Source organism: Plecotus auritus (assembly GCF_963455305.1).
Source record: "Plecotus auritus genome assembly, chromosome: 6".
Taxonomy (NCBI): domain Eukaryota; kingdom Metazoa; phylum Chordata; class Mammalia; order Chiroptera; family Vespertilionidae; genus Plecotus; species Plecotus auritus.
In genome coordinates, this window is record NC_137773.1 from 67,928,068 (window position 1) to 67,941,527 (window position 13,460).

The 13,460-nt window shown below is 38.8% G+C and overlaps 1 protein-coding gene across 4 annotated transcripts in view; it reads right to left on the minus strand.

The window, feature by feature from the left end:
* RAPGEF2 (Rap guanine nucleotide exchange factor 2) overlaps positions 1-13,460 on the minus strand; it is a 249,033-nt gene that overhangs the window by 137,530 nt on the left and 98,043 nt on the right. For all 4 annotated transcript variants that reach the window (XM_080673715.1, XM_080673711.1, XM_080673714.1 and 1 more), the window contains exon 4: positions 9,293-9,376. In XM_080673715.1, the coding sequence (XP_080529841.1) occupies positions 9,293-9,376 (84 nt within the window). The remainder of the gene's footprint in view (positions 1-9,292; positions 9,377-13,460) is intronic.

Consider the following 13,460-nt stretch of genomic DNA (forward strand, 5'->3'; position numbering starts at 1 on the left):
CCTTCCCCCCTCTCTGCACTCCTGCACAGATGGACTAGTCCCAGCTTCTCATGAACTTGCCCCAGACTCCTTCCTCCATTATGTTGCAGCCTCATTCTTTTCCCGGATTCTTCTCTCCATTAACCTGACATCCAATAAATAATGGACTACCACATAATTATTTCTAAAAGGGAATATGTTAGCATAAGTCATCTGAGCTCATTATACAAGGGATCAACAAGAAAATGTCTGTGCTTTTTAACAATGACATGGTGACACTATGGAGGATTGAAGGCATATGGGGAGCTACTTTAATAAAGTAGGTGACACCTGAACAAAGGCAGTGGAGTGTGGATTCAGGCATTTGATCTGATCCATACTGTCAAGTCTAACTCTGAAGTGTTATTTACTAAAAATAAAAAAATAAAATGTCAGGGGACAAAAGTGAAGTCAGAACTGAGACTCACAGATATTTCTACAGTAAGTGACAAGCAGGCTATTAAAGGCATTAGAGACAGGGAAAGCAGGTGGTCAAGCAGAATTGCAGGCATTTGTTGCATCCCAGATATGGTATCTAGAGTGCAAGGGACCCGGAGCAAATTCACACAGAGATACAAGTGTTCCACATACACCCTTAACTCCTACACCCTTCTCTCCCTTTAGTGTATGCAACAGGCAAAGTACAAACTCCAGCAACACCCAACCACCCACCTGTTCCATGCTCGCCCCTAAACAGCTGAAAGTTGATAGGAAAAAGAAGAAAAAGAAAATAAATCTATGACCACAAATATCAAGTGGGCACTCAGCATAACTTTTGTTTCACAACTTCTCTCTCTCTTTCAAACTCAATACCCACCACTGAACTCCCAAATATACGGACCTATGCCTTTTATCCTAAACCTGTGTGAAAAGGGTGATGCTCTTTCACTCTTTCCAAAGCTAACAGCTCTCCACCTTGTGGGTTTCATCCACACCTGCAATGACCTCCGCTCTTTCCTATCATATCTATTTACTCTTCTTAAATCCCTCCGTCAACATACAAACGCGCACTAGCATCTTCTAATTGTAAAGAAACAAATTCCTCTTGATTTCACAGCTCCCAGCCACCACCCCTGTTCCCTGCTTCTCTTCACAATAAAATTCCTCATTTTGATGAAATTTCTCTTTGGCCAGTTCCTTATCTTCCCATTGTCTCCTCAACCAAAGTGATGTCTCTATTTTCACCTTGTGGCATATCCTGCAGCACCAGACAAATGACCCCTCTTCCTTCTCAAAGCAACACTTTATCTCTTGGCTCTGATGACACACAAGCTGCATCATCTTCTAGGCCAGCACATAAAAGGCACTTAATATTTGTAGGATAAATGAGTAAGACAAGGGTACGCATATAAAGAATTGCAGGTGAGCAATTTAGAAGACAGGTCAGGATAGAAGGGCTCATTAATATTAATTAGGCATCAAGTTGATGACTCTCTTGAAAAGACAACTAATAGCCTAAGGTAATGTTTAATTCTAGAAATTAGCTCTAGTCATTTTACTCATCACTTTTGATAATCCTTTTGGTAAACAATTCTCTTAAGATATGAAGTTTTTTAGGATACTATTTCTTGTGGTGATTAGGTTTTACACATTAATATTTTAAAAGGACAATACATTTACCATTCATTCTTGATAACTATCTCTAACTTAGTAATTACTTAACCTATGAAGTAGAATACTTTGGCACTCTTGATACAGATATGTCAGTTTTTTTAAAACTGCGGCTGGAGTAGATGTAGGGGGAAATAACTGTAGAAGACATACACGCACATCCATATTTATTTATATATATATGTGTGTGTGTATATATTTCAATCCAACTACATATTGTTATTCATAAACTAGAGGCCCAGTGCACAATTAAATCATGCATGTGTAGGGTCCCCTAGGCCTAACCTGCCATCAGGGCCATGTCCACGCCCCCCAAAGCCTCGCACGTTCTGTGGACGCTGCCGGGGGCCCGCGATGCTTCAGAAGTCCCGCCCGCAGCGGAACCCATCAATGCACCTCCTGGTGAGTCCGGTAGTTGGTGGTGACACCATGATGGCGTCACGACCACAGGCCTTTTATGATATAGATGTTCATATGTATAAATCAAGTTGAACCTTTTTAAGTTAAAACAGAAGTAACATTTCTATTTACTGACTATTGTCATTAGCTGGCCAACTATATACAGGCCCCCAAACAACTGCTTCTACAAAATAATGTGATAATGGGTAGTATAAGACAATGCCTGAGATAATGAGTTCTTATACAACTTGTCAGTGCTTACTAATTCTGCCATCATCCACCAACTTTAGGTCATTCCAAATATAAATTTAACAAGGTCTTATGTTTTCTCGTGGAAGGGAAGGGACACATTTTTTCATTTAAAGAAGTAAACAGCTTCTAACAATGCTGGCTATTAAGAAAACTTCTTAACTTATGCATCACCTCATTTAATCCTGTTTCTTCCCATGGCAGGAGAGAAAGTATGTAAGACCAAAACATCATTTGTAAAACTCAATGAGGACAGTTTAAGATGATTTATCGTTTTTCTTTTGTGGTTTTTTATTTTATTTTATTTTTCCCATTTCTTCTTCAATAACCACTCTTTCCCTTCCATGCTTAATCTGCGTTCCCATTGCTGTGATTTTGCCAACACCTGAAGGTCAATCTTACCTCTAATATACCATTTTCAGAACTCTGATCTCATTTTTCTTCATACCTTTTGGATAAATTTAATGTCCAGTAAAGTTACCCGCCTTTCCATCACTTAATTCACTAATGAGTTATTTTTAAAATGCCACACTCCCTTCTCCAAAAAGGTGTCACATGACATAACAAATTTATACTCTTTAAAGAGTATGATTTTCTAATCCTATATAGCTCTTCACATAAAATAAGAAATACTATGTAATGCGTCTTGAGTCTCTACTGCATACAGAATTATTGGCCCATTGTTTCTCCTTTTCATTACTATAAAAAACACCAAGTTCTCAGCACAATCAATTAACTTACCATGTAGCACTGGCAAGCATAAAGTAGGCCTGTGCTTTTTAAACTCAAGTAGCTCATTGTTTGTCATGTGAATCATAATGAGAATAGTATTTCAGCCTCTCAGAACTGATTAGTTAAATGTCTTGTTTTCCCACTTATCTTCATGAAAGCTGCCAGCTCTAATTTAAAATATGATCTTGGAGAAGACCATAGCAAAATTTTAATTTTTAAATTGTGGATATATTTGGTCTCAATGAAAGAGAAGCACTAATTGCAAATGGGCACTTTCAACGTGGTACCAATAAATGATGTGCGCATTTCTCTCAACTTCCTGCCAACGTTACCTGAGACTTAATTCACCAACAGTCGGCCAAGTTATGCAGCTTTGTAAACTAGACTTCTTATTAATGCCAAAATCACTAATGCCTTCCCAACTATTTTATGCCCTAAAATGCATTTCTATTCTAGATAATTCGATCCTATTCTTGTGCCTTCACTCCGGCTCTCAATCCTATCTCTGTGCCATTACTCATGCTCTTGACTACACTCAGATTTCACCTCCAACCACTGCCCAGCAATCTAAGTCATAAAACCCTCCCTCAAAATTCACTTCCCTAAGTTAAAGCCACCTTTAATTACCACCCACATACATTAAAATACCCCTATCTTTGAAGGGGTTTTGCATACTTAGTAGTCTTCGCCATATCAATTTATAGTGTATTATTTAATGAAACCTGGGCAATTTTTTCATGTTTCTCATAAAATTGCCTCCTCTCCCCAACCAGAAATTAAGCTACATGACGGCATGGAGTAGACCATCTTGCTTCCTTTGTATACTCCAAATCGTACTGCACATACCAACAGTAAGGAGGACTTAATACAAGTTTCAATCAATGTTTCAAATAACGTAGAAATATGCCTCAAAATTTGAACTCTACCAAATCTATCTTAGAATGAGACAGAAGAATCCATAAACATTGAAGGGACCCATGAACCAATCCTAACTTCTGGTGGCATTTCAGCAGTTTCAACGGACAGTGCTGGCCAGATAGAGACATCATTTCTCACGACATTTGTACCGTCTGTCCCTGACATAACCTGGCAGCTGAACCCTCACGTCATGTACTGGAAGCCCCATCCCTCTCTAGAGGTGTTTGTCCCTAATCCCTCTGGCTCCCAGGCTTAATTACAACCCTTCTCTTGGTATCTTCCAATTTCCAAGACTTACGGCCAGCCTGGGCTTACCTTTCTCTTCAACCTTACTGCCCCTATCCTGGCCCCATATTGATAAGAAGTGAAGAGCTTGTTTACCAATTGCTCTATTGGTAAAACACACAGAAAGTTTTTTTTTACTGTCAGAGCAATAAAAATACTGTTTATGATTAAATATGGTAAGACAATTTCTATTAAAAGGCCCCTTCTGGGCAGCCTCTATGGTAAAATTGATTCAATTGAGAAAACCAGGCTCCACGTTTTAATGAGTGATTATTTTCCAGGATTGTGACAAACATGTATTCAAAGAAGTATCTGTATAACAATAATGCTTCGTGTCTTTATTTATTTTATTATTTTAATTTTAATCCTCACCCGAAGATATTTTTTCCCCATTGATTTCTAGAGAGAGAGTGGAAGGGAGGGGAAGAGAGAGAGAGAGAGAGAGAGAGAGAGAGAGAGAGAGAGAGAGAGAGAGGAGAGAGAAACATCGACATAAGAGAGACACATCAATTGGTTGTCTCCCACAGGCACCCCTACCAGGGCGGGGAACCTGCACCTACGTGCCCTTGACCAGGAATCAAACCTTCGGTCCGAGGGATAATGCTCTAATCACTGAGCCAAACCAGCCAAGGCACTTCCTGTCATTAATATCTAGTGTACTGTGTTTTTTGCAAATAGATGTAAAAACGATTTCTATATTAGTAGAAAAAGATCCTAACTCTGTGAGTTAATATACAACCAAGGTAAACTATTCCCTTCTCTAACAAATAACCCAAACACCAAGTTGAAAGTTTAGAAACACAGTCTAAGCCAACCGTGGGCAAACTACGGCCCGTGGGCCGGATCCGGCTGTTCTATCCGGTTCTCTTGCTCTCCCCTCCGCTCCTTTACTTTGAATTTATATTAGTTCACACAAACACTCCATCCATGCTTTTGTTCCGGCCCTCCGGTCCAGTTTAAGAACCCATTGTGGCCCTCGAGTCAAAAAGTTTGCCCACCCCTGGTAGCCTTAAGCCTATATCTAAACTAGAATTCTCAACCTTTCAAAGAAGATAGCGGCCAAAAAGTAACATTAGTCCAAGTTATTATATTGTGACTTTACTATAAAATAGGCTTCAACATTTAAAGAGCCAGGCAGTTTTAGAAGTGAGAAATTTTTGAAGTATATAACCATTTTTATTGCAGTGCCTTAAATACACTGATTTAGACTGCAGTAGGGCAATAAACATTATTAATATTTTCCTGCCCTTGTGCAGAACCAAAAATACATTAAGAAAACCATTTCCAAACCTGCAACTTTCTATAAGATTATTTTCATCTACTGCTTTCCAGCCCCACTGCTATAGTAAATGACGCCTTTGAAAAAATTACCTTTTCAAGATACTTCCCTACTTTCTGCCTGTCACTGTCCTAATATATCAACCTACCATGACTATGGGTATCAATAGCATGTCATAGAATCGTGCAGCACACAACTTGCACAACTTAGTGACCACAATGCTTTGCCTACAGGAAAAACACAGAGTTCACACCATTTGGATATTCATCTCTGGCCAATGTGCCCTCTGACATGAGAATCAGAACAACCTTGCTGCATTCCTAAATTACCTTTGCCCACTATCTTTCTGATCATACAAAGAAACTGAGTTTACTTTTAAGTAAGACTTTAAGAAAATTAGAACTATAAATCATAAATTGCCACAAGAATAAAAATCGTATTTCAAATAAAGAATTTAGCTCTATCTTAGGGCGACATAACATGTAACACCATATTATAGCCACTTGTACAAATACCAATGTTTCAAAACTTGATAAATCAATTAGATTTACAAAAAAAAAATCACAAAAACAACATTTGTATCACTGGAATTGCTTAGAGTGAGGAAGAGTGAGGAAGCTGTCACTGGAAGTCACACAGGAAGTCAGAAGCTCCATAAATGTTATAAACCTCATCAAGGAATAATAATATTCATGTTTGAACAACCAAAGTAAAAATAATCAACTAAAACAACTTTTCTCTGTTTAAAGAGAAAATGAATAAATTTTTAAATAATAAAAAACATAAAAGGCTGACTTAAATGGCAATTGAGGAATTCAATACAGCTAATGAAATCTGAAAGCCAAATGACAGATTTTCTGCCATGTGTAACTCCCTTCTCAAGTGATGCTATCGGTCTCAAAGCAATTTCATGAGAAATAGTTAAAAAATATGAAACTGTTGTTCAAAGTACTTTGCTTTATAACCAACTAGTAAGGGTAAGTTACCTGTCAAAATAAGTCCAAATTTTCAAGAGAATGATCAAATTACTTATCATATAAACTGATAACCAATTTCTAGGCTAACATAAAATCATAGTAAATGTGAAGAATCATCTGTGAATTCGTAATTTTATAAAACCAGCAGACTATTACTAACACTTAAGCCATATTATACTTTAATCAAACCTCAATATTTTCTGGAGAGAGAAATATATATGACCCACTAATGTCAACTTGTAGCAAAGCGCCACGTAGAGACTCTTTCACATTAAAACAGTCTCTGCACTATTCCGAAGGCAACATCTCCAAAGGAAACAAACAACTTGGAAAGAGCAAATGTCACCAGGTGCAACATGAGGGAATAACCTATATATAGTCCTAGCTCGTCACTCGGCCTGAAATACCATTCCTTCCCTCATCCCAGTAACGTACTGACTTGCAAGCATTTGACATGCAGCCAGGGGAAGAGTGACTTATGTCATCTTTTAAAATAATTAGACATAGAGTCCAAAACATGTGTTCATGAAATAGGTCTGAACTGCAAGTCCTCTCTCCGCTAGAACAACAGCTTTCTGAACATTAGGTTCCCGTTCCACACGTTAGAACGAGCTGTTGCTTGATGAGCTGAGGATGGCTGGTAGTTCAGGAAGACCACCTCAAACTCCTCCAGGGTGCTAGTGCCGTGGGCTGCAGACTGAGTTTGTACAACAGACCTTGCAACAAGATGATGAGGAGACACTAGCTCTGTTCTCTTTTAAGATGCATCCATTTCAAATCACATTCATTAGAGCATAACTTACCCTTCACTAACTTGTGCAAAGTTTAAATAACTAAACCTTAAATAGATATTAAGATGCATAAAGAGGAAGTCTTTGCAAAGAGTTTTTAATGTTATGAGGAAATGCATATACATATTAATTGAAATAAACAAGACATTAAATTATTTATAAAGTATGTTCTTTAGCATGTGCAACATGTACATGCAAGACAAGATGGAAAAACACTGAAATATTAAAGGCTGATTATCTTGGATGAGAGATTTGAAGTGGTGCTTTTCCTTCTCTTTATCTGTGATAATTTACATTTATGTAATTATTATTACATTTTACATTAATTTTTAAAATATGCCAATCCTTAAATATTCTTTTCCTACTCCTTACTCCAAGTTAGGAACCAAACAGCAGATCCTGTGTTTGAAGGAGTAGAAAGGTGTTGCTGTTCCATTTTCCATTCCTCTGGGAACAAGAATTCTAGAATTACAGGAACTGTTTCAGAGGGTCACTGCACGCTTCCCAGGCAGAATTCTAGGAATTCCACACTGCCCGAGTTTCTTCAGTCATAAAATGCAAGTAGAAATGGTATTTATCTCAAAGGATAGTTGTGAAATTAAACGATTCAATACACATAAAACATTTAAAATGGTGCCTGGCAAATAGAAAGCACTCCCAAAGACTAAGCTATTTTTCCTTCATCATTTTATTACAACAACTATTGCTACTTCTATTACTACTATTGCCACCACCAACGCAAATACTATTACGATAACTATTGCTACTATAAGAACAACAAACAAACAGTCTATTGAGCTTCCCTCTCTCATGGGGCCATGTTCCAAAGGGAATAATGCCTGCCAATCTCATCTCCGAGAAGTGGAAGGGCGAATAGGCATCGGGATTACACCAGAGATTGTGTTTCATGAGACGCAATGTGTCCCTGGCACTGTCTCACAACCATGCTGGCCGCCAACCACCCATCTCAGTGCCTTCTCTTACCACATCCAGGACCATGTACATTACCTCTCCCCATCTCACTGACTCTTTTTATAAAAATTTGTTTACGTCTTTAAAATAAATTCTTAACATGTCCTTGACCCACTCAGAATCATTTATCGAGAACGTATTTTAATATTAGGTTAGGTGATAGAAGGTAAGGAGGGAGAGCACCTGTCTTTAATAAACTTAGTCATTTAAATAAAATATTTAATAATTTGAAAGAAAGATATTTAAGCAGTTAAAATTTTTTAAAATCTTGAGTCAAAATAAAAATATGTATTTCTGAAAAATACACAATTGGAAAACACAACTACTGAAACTTAGTAGCTGATACCCTCATTCAGGGAACCTGGAAACACACTGCCATATTTATAACAGATGAGTCCTAACTGTCTTTGGCCATAGCTGATTGGAACTGGAACACATCAGCCCCATGCCAAGCCAATCAGACAGTAGCCTGAAGAATCCAAAGAAAAGACACAGGCACTACAGTCAAATGGTGTAAACAGTAGGGACATAAGGTCATAAATCAACAGTTGGCACATACACGCCAAAGTCACAGGGAGAAAGACATTAAGAGCCTTAGAGAGCGGGAAGCTAGTCCACAGACAGATGCAAAATTGAGAGACCATATGGTCCTGAGAGGCAGAAAAGTCAACCACAGTTCCTGGCTTTCCATTTCTAGTCCCATGTGGTCTCAATGAACTTTCTTTTCCTCTCTTTGGATGCTTATGAGATTGCCTGTAATAGAGGCAGATTTTATTTTCTATGAACACACATGTCCTAAATTAGCCTGACATGTTCATGTAACAAATGGACATGTCACCAGCATGTCTTTTGTTCCTGCCCTTTGTTAAAGAGATTGGAACAGTGTTTACAACATAAAACAGTCCTTTCTTAAAGATTTATGCATTTAACACCCCAAGGCACTGACTTGCTTTGTTTCAGAGGAGGAAATAGGAAGAGAAAATAATTCTACAAAAGAACTCAATCCTGCCAGAGGATTTCAAGCTCCATGGATAACCTAGTAACGATTGTCTATACGATACCTGCTTCTTGGAAGAAACATGGATTCCTTAATGAACACGGAACCAGAGAGAAGGATATACCAGCAGGTCCCAATATCATCAGGACTGAAAAGAAAAGAGAATAGAATCAGATGATTATCCATAACAACAAAAATAATCAAAAAATACACAGCACAAAGTGTAGTGCCCATATTACTTTCGGAATCATAAAGGACAATGAAATAGTATAAAACATGTCCATAAAAATACCATTATTTGACAATTGGAATCATTTTTAAAATTATTTTCTATCCCCCAAATAAGCTAAGGATATTTAAATATTTTAAATGTTCCTTGGATACATAACACTGACCATTCCCAGTTTTATTTTTTTAGTTTAATTTTTTAAACTGAAAATACTTTCCGTTTCTTCATAAAACAAAAAATATAAGGACATAAACAGTAAAACTTGGTCTTCCCAACCCTTTCCCTGTCTACCAAGCTCCCCCATTTCTCCACCACACTTCTTGGATATTCTTTTAGAACTTCTTCATGCATACTATCTAACAAAAGAGTAATATGCAAATTGACCGTCACACCAATGCACAAGATGGCTGCCCCCATGTGAACACAAGATGGCCACCACAAGATGGCCAGCAGGGGAGGGCAGTTGGGAGGGACCAGGCCTGCAAGGGAGGGCAGTTGGGGGCGATCAAGCCTGCAGGGGAGGGCAGTTAGGGGTGACCAGGCTGGCAGAGGATGGCAGTTAGGGGCAATCAGGCTGACAGGGGAGCAGTTAGGCATCAATAATATGTAATACCTTAATCAATTAATCAATCAATAAGAAATTAATAAAATACATTTTTATTGATTTCAGAGAGGAAGGGAGAGGGAGAGATAGAAACATCAATGATGAGAGGGAATCACTGATTAGCTGACTCCTGCACGCCCCCTACTGGGACTGAGCCCACAAAGCAAGCATGTGCCTTTGACTGGAATCGAAGCTGGGACCCTTCAGTCCGCAGGCCAGTGCTCTATCCACTGAGCAAAACCTACTGAGGCAGCTTGTTACATTTTTTAACAGTTTAAAACAACATACATTTATTATCTCTGGAGGATAGCTGACAATAGATGACTTTTTTTTTTTTTTTTTAAATTTTACCTTTCAATTATAGTTTACACTCAATATTATTTTGTATGTTTCAAGTACACAAGCATAGTGGTTAGAAAATCATATATTTTACAAAGTGTTCCACCTGATATTTCTAGTACCCACCTGGCACCATACATAGTTATTTAATACTAGAGGTCCAGTGCATGAAATTCGTGCACAGGTAGGGTACCTAGGCCTGGCTGGTGATCAGGGCCAATCAGGGCCTTCCAGCTGCCTGCTGGGGCCTTCCTTTCCCAGCTGCCGGGCAAGGCCTTCCTTCATTCCGCACTGCCCCCTGGTGATCAGCATATGTCATAGCGAGCGATCGAACTCCCGGTCTCCCAAACTCCCAAGGGGACAATTTGCATATTATATAGAGAGATTATTGACTATCTTTCCTATTCTGTGTTACATTTATTTAACAAATGTTTAACTAACAATTTTATGATGAGGGCTATACAAGTTGTTTAGAATACTTCAGAGAACAACAACAAAAATGATCCCTGTTTGCATGGAGCTTATATTCTGGTGGGACAATACAGATCATCTATAATAATAAAAGCATAATATGCTAATTAGACCAGACGTCCTTCTGGACGACCTTCCGGATGAAGCCCAGACTATGAGGGAAGCCCGGGTCCCAGGTGCTTGCCGGCAGCCAGAGGGAAGCCCAGGTCCCGGGTGCCAGAGGGAAGCGGGTGCTGGCAGCCGGGGGAAGGAAGGCCTACTCTTCTATGAATTTTGTGCATCGGGCCTCTAGTTAATAATAAAAAATAATAAACTGAAAACATTTTAAGTCAGTGCTCTAGAGGGAAAAATAGCATAGGGTAAGGAAAAGGGGGTGGAATATTACAGTATTAGATGGGTGGTCAGGACAATCTCTCTGAGAAGAGCATTTGAGCAAAGGAGATGCATTAGTCAAGTGTAAGGATCCCTAAGGAACAGGCATTCCAGGCCCAGGGCAGGAGGATATCAAGTGGAAGGGCAGAGGCCACCAGCTCACACTGCCCAGGAGGGAGGCCAGTGTGGTGAGGCTGAAGCACAGCGGGGGAGGGGCAAGCCACAGGGCTTTCTACCACAGAGGCTTTTAATTAAACTTTTGGGGTTTTGCCCATCTGGTTGATGAAAATGATATTGAAACCAAGGGTCCTTATAACTCTGATTGGATTTAGCTTTAAATCCTAGCTCTAGACATCATCTCTCTCTACATATACATACAGGGTGGGGTAAAAGTAGGCTTATAGTTGTTCATATGGAAAGTAATACAATAATTCATAAATAATAATATAAGAATCAGCTCTGTTTTGAGTACTCACTACTGTAAACCTACTTTTGTCTTACCTTGGATATACCCCTCAGAGCCCTGGCCTCCCTTCCCCCAGATAATCCCTGAGGCAGCGGAAGACAGTAGCTGGACCTGACTAATGGCCTGGTCCCGGACCTCACCAACGGCTATGCACCCTGGACCTCTGGCAGGCTAAAGATAACGTCTTGCCCTAAGTTATGTTTCAGCTCCTGAGCCCTAAGGTGGAACAATCCCATGAAACCAGACAGAGGGATACTGTAAAGACCTCAGAGCTGTCTCAAGACCTGAAGAAATGCTTTATTATCCTCACCTCACCTCTAACCAATCAGCTCCCAGCCCGACCCCGAGCCCCACACCCATGATGGTTTGTAATTTTGGCCTCATAATCTGTAACCTATATACCATCAGGGTGTTAGGGCTCTTGAGCATTAGCTTCCCATTCTCCTGGGTGGTGTCATTCATCATAAAACAGCCAATATTTCCCCCACTGCAATCCTCGGCATTCAGTGTTTGGCTCTGCTAGCGCTGGGTGGACAAACTCTTTCTGTTCGATAACAGTATCTTAGTGTAATTTTACTTCTCATTTCTTTTTCTTACTGTTATAAGAGCACCCTTTTTTCTTATTTTGTGAGCCATATCTATTTATTTTCCTGTGAAATCAGTTTGTAACTTCTAGCTGATTTCCTATTAAGGTGTGTAATTTTTTCTTATCTGGAAACATTTATTAAAATTCAGTAACAACAACCTTTTGAAAACATTGAGTGCCATTTCCCCCAGTGTGTGGCTTATGCTTCGACTTTGTTTGCTGTGCTTTTTGCCATGTGTTACGTTATTTTATTTTATAGAGTCAAGTTTATTAACAGGCTCTGCTACTATTAAAACAAAAAGCTAATCAGAAAACTATGGTACATCTATACAATGGAATACTATGCTGCCATAAAAAAGAAGGAATTACTACCATTTGTAGACACCTGGATGGAATTAGAGAACATTATGCTAAGTGAAATAAGCCAGTCAATGAAAGAGAAGTACCACATGATCTCACTCATTCCCAACCCGTGGCTTCCATCGCATATGCTAAGGTGGCAGCTCCAAATCTCACCACCATATCCACATTCTAGCAGGCAGAAGGGGTGGAAAGGAAGGGCAAAGCACACCCCATTTCTTTATTAAAAATTGTTTTCTTTTTCAATTACATACATATATTTTTCTCAGACCCCAGCGAATCACATGGAAGTATTGCAAAGGGGTTCTGGGGCAGTCTCTGCCAAGTCCTTTTTTTCCTTTGTAAATATATTTCAAAAGTTTTCCAAGGACATTCAATTCTATTTACAATTCTAAATACCTAAGTTATTTAAAACACCAATCACTATCACCTAATCATTTTCATTTTGCTATTTGCCTCCAAAGCAAATCAGCAGTTGATCACTATTTCTCCCAAGTCCACTCTTAACCAATTTCATAACTACTGATGGCCTCAAGAAAACATTTTTAAAAATTGTCAAATAGAGTGTTGTTCCAAGGAAGCCATAAAAGTAAAATTATTTCTCAAGTGAAAATGCAAAGTACTTCAAAAACAATTATTTATACCCCTTCTCCTCAGCTTTTAATCATTAGCTTTTGTAATGAACAATCATTTACCTAGTTTGAGGGGTGGAGGAAAATTGTCGTTCTTAACATAAGATGACAGCATTATTATTAATACTGATTTATGTCAAGTAAAAATGTGTTTTGCCAGTTGCAAGAACAGT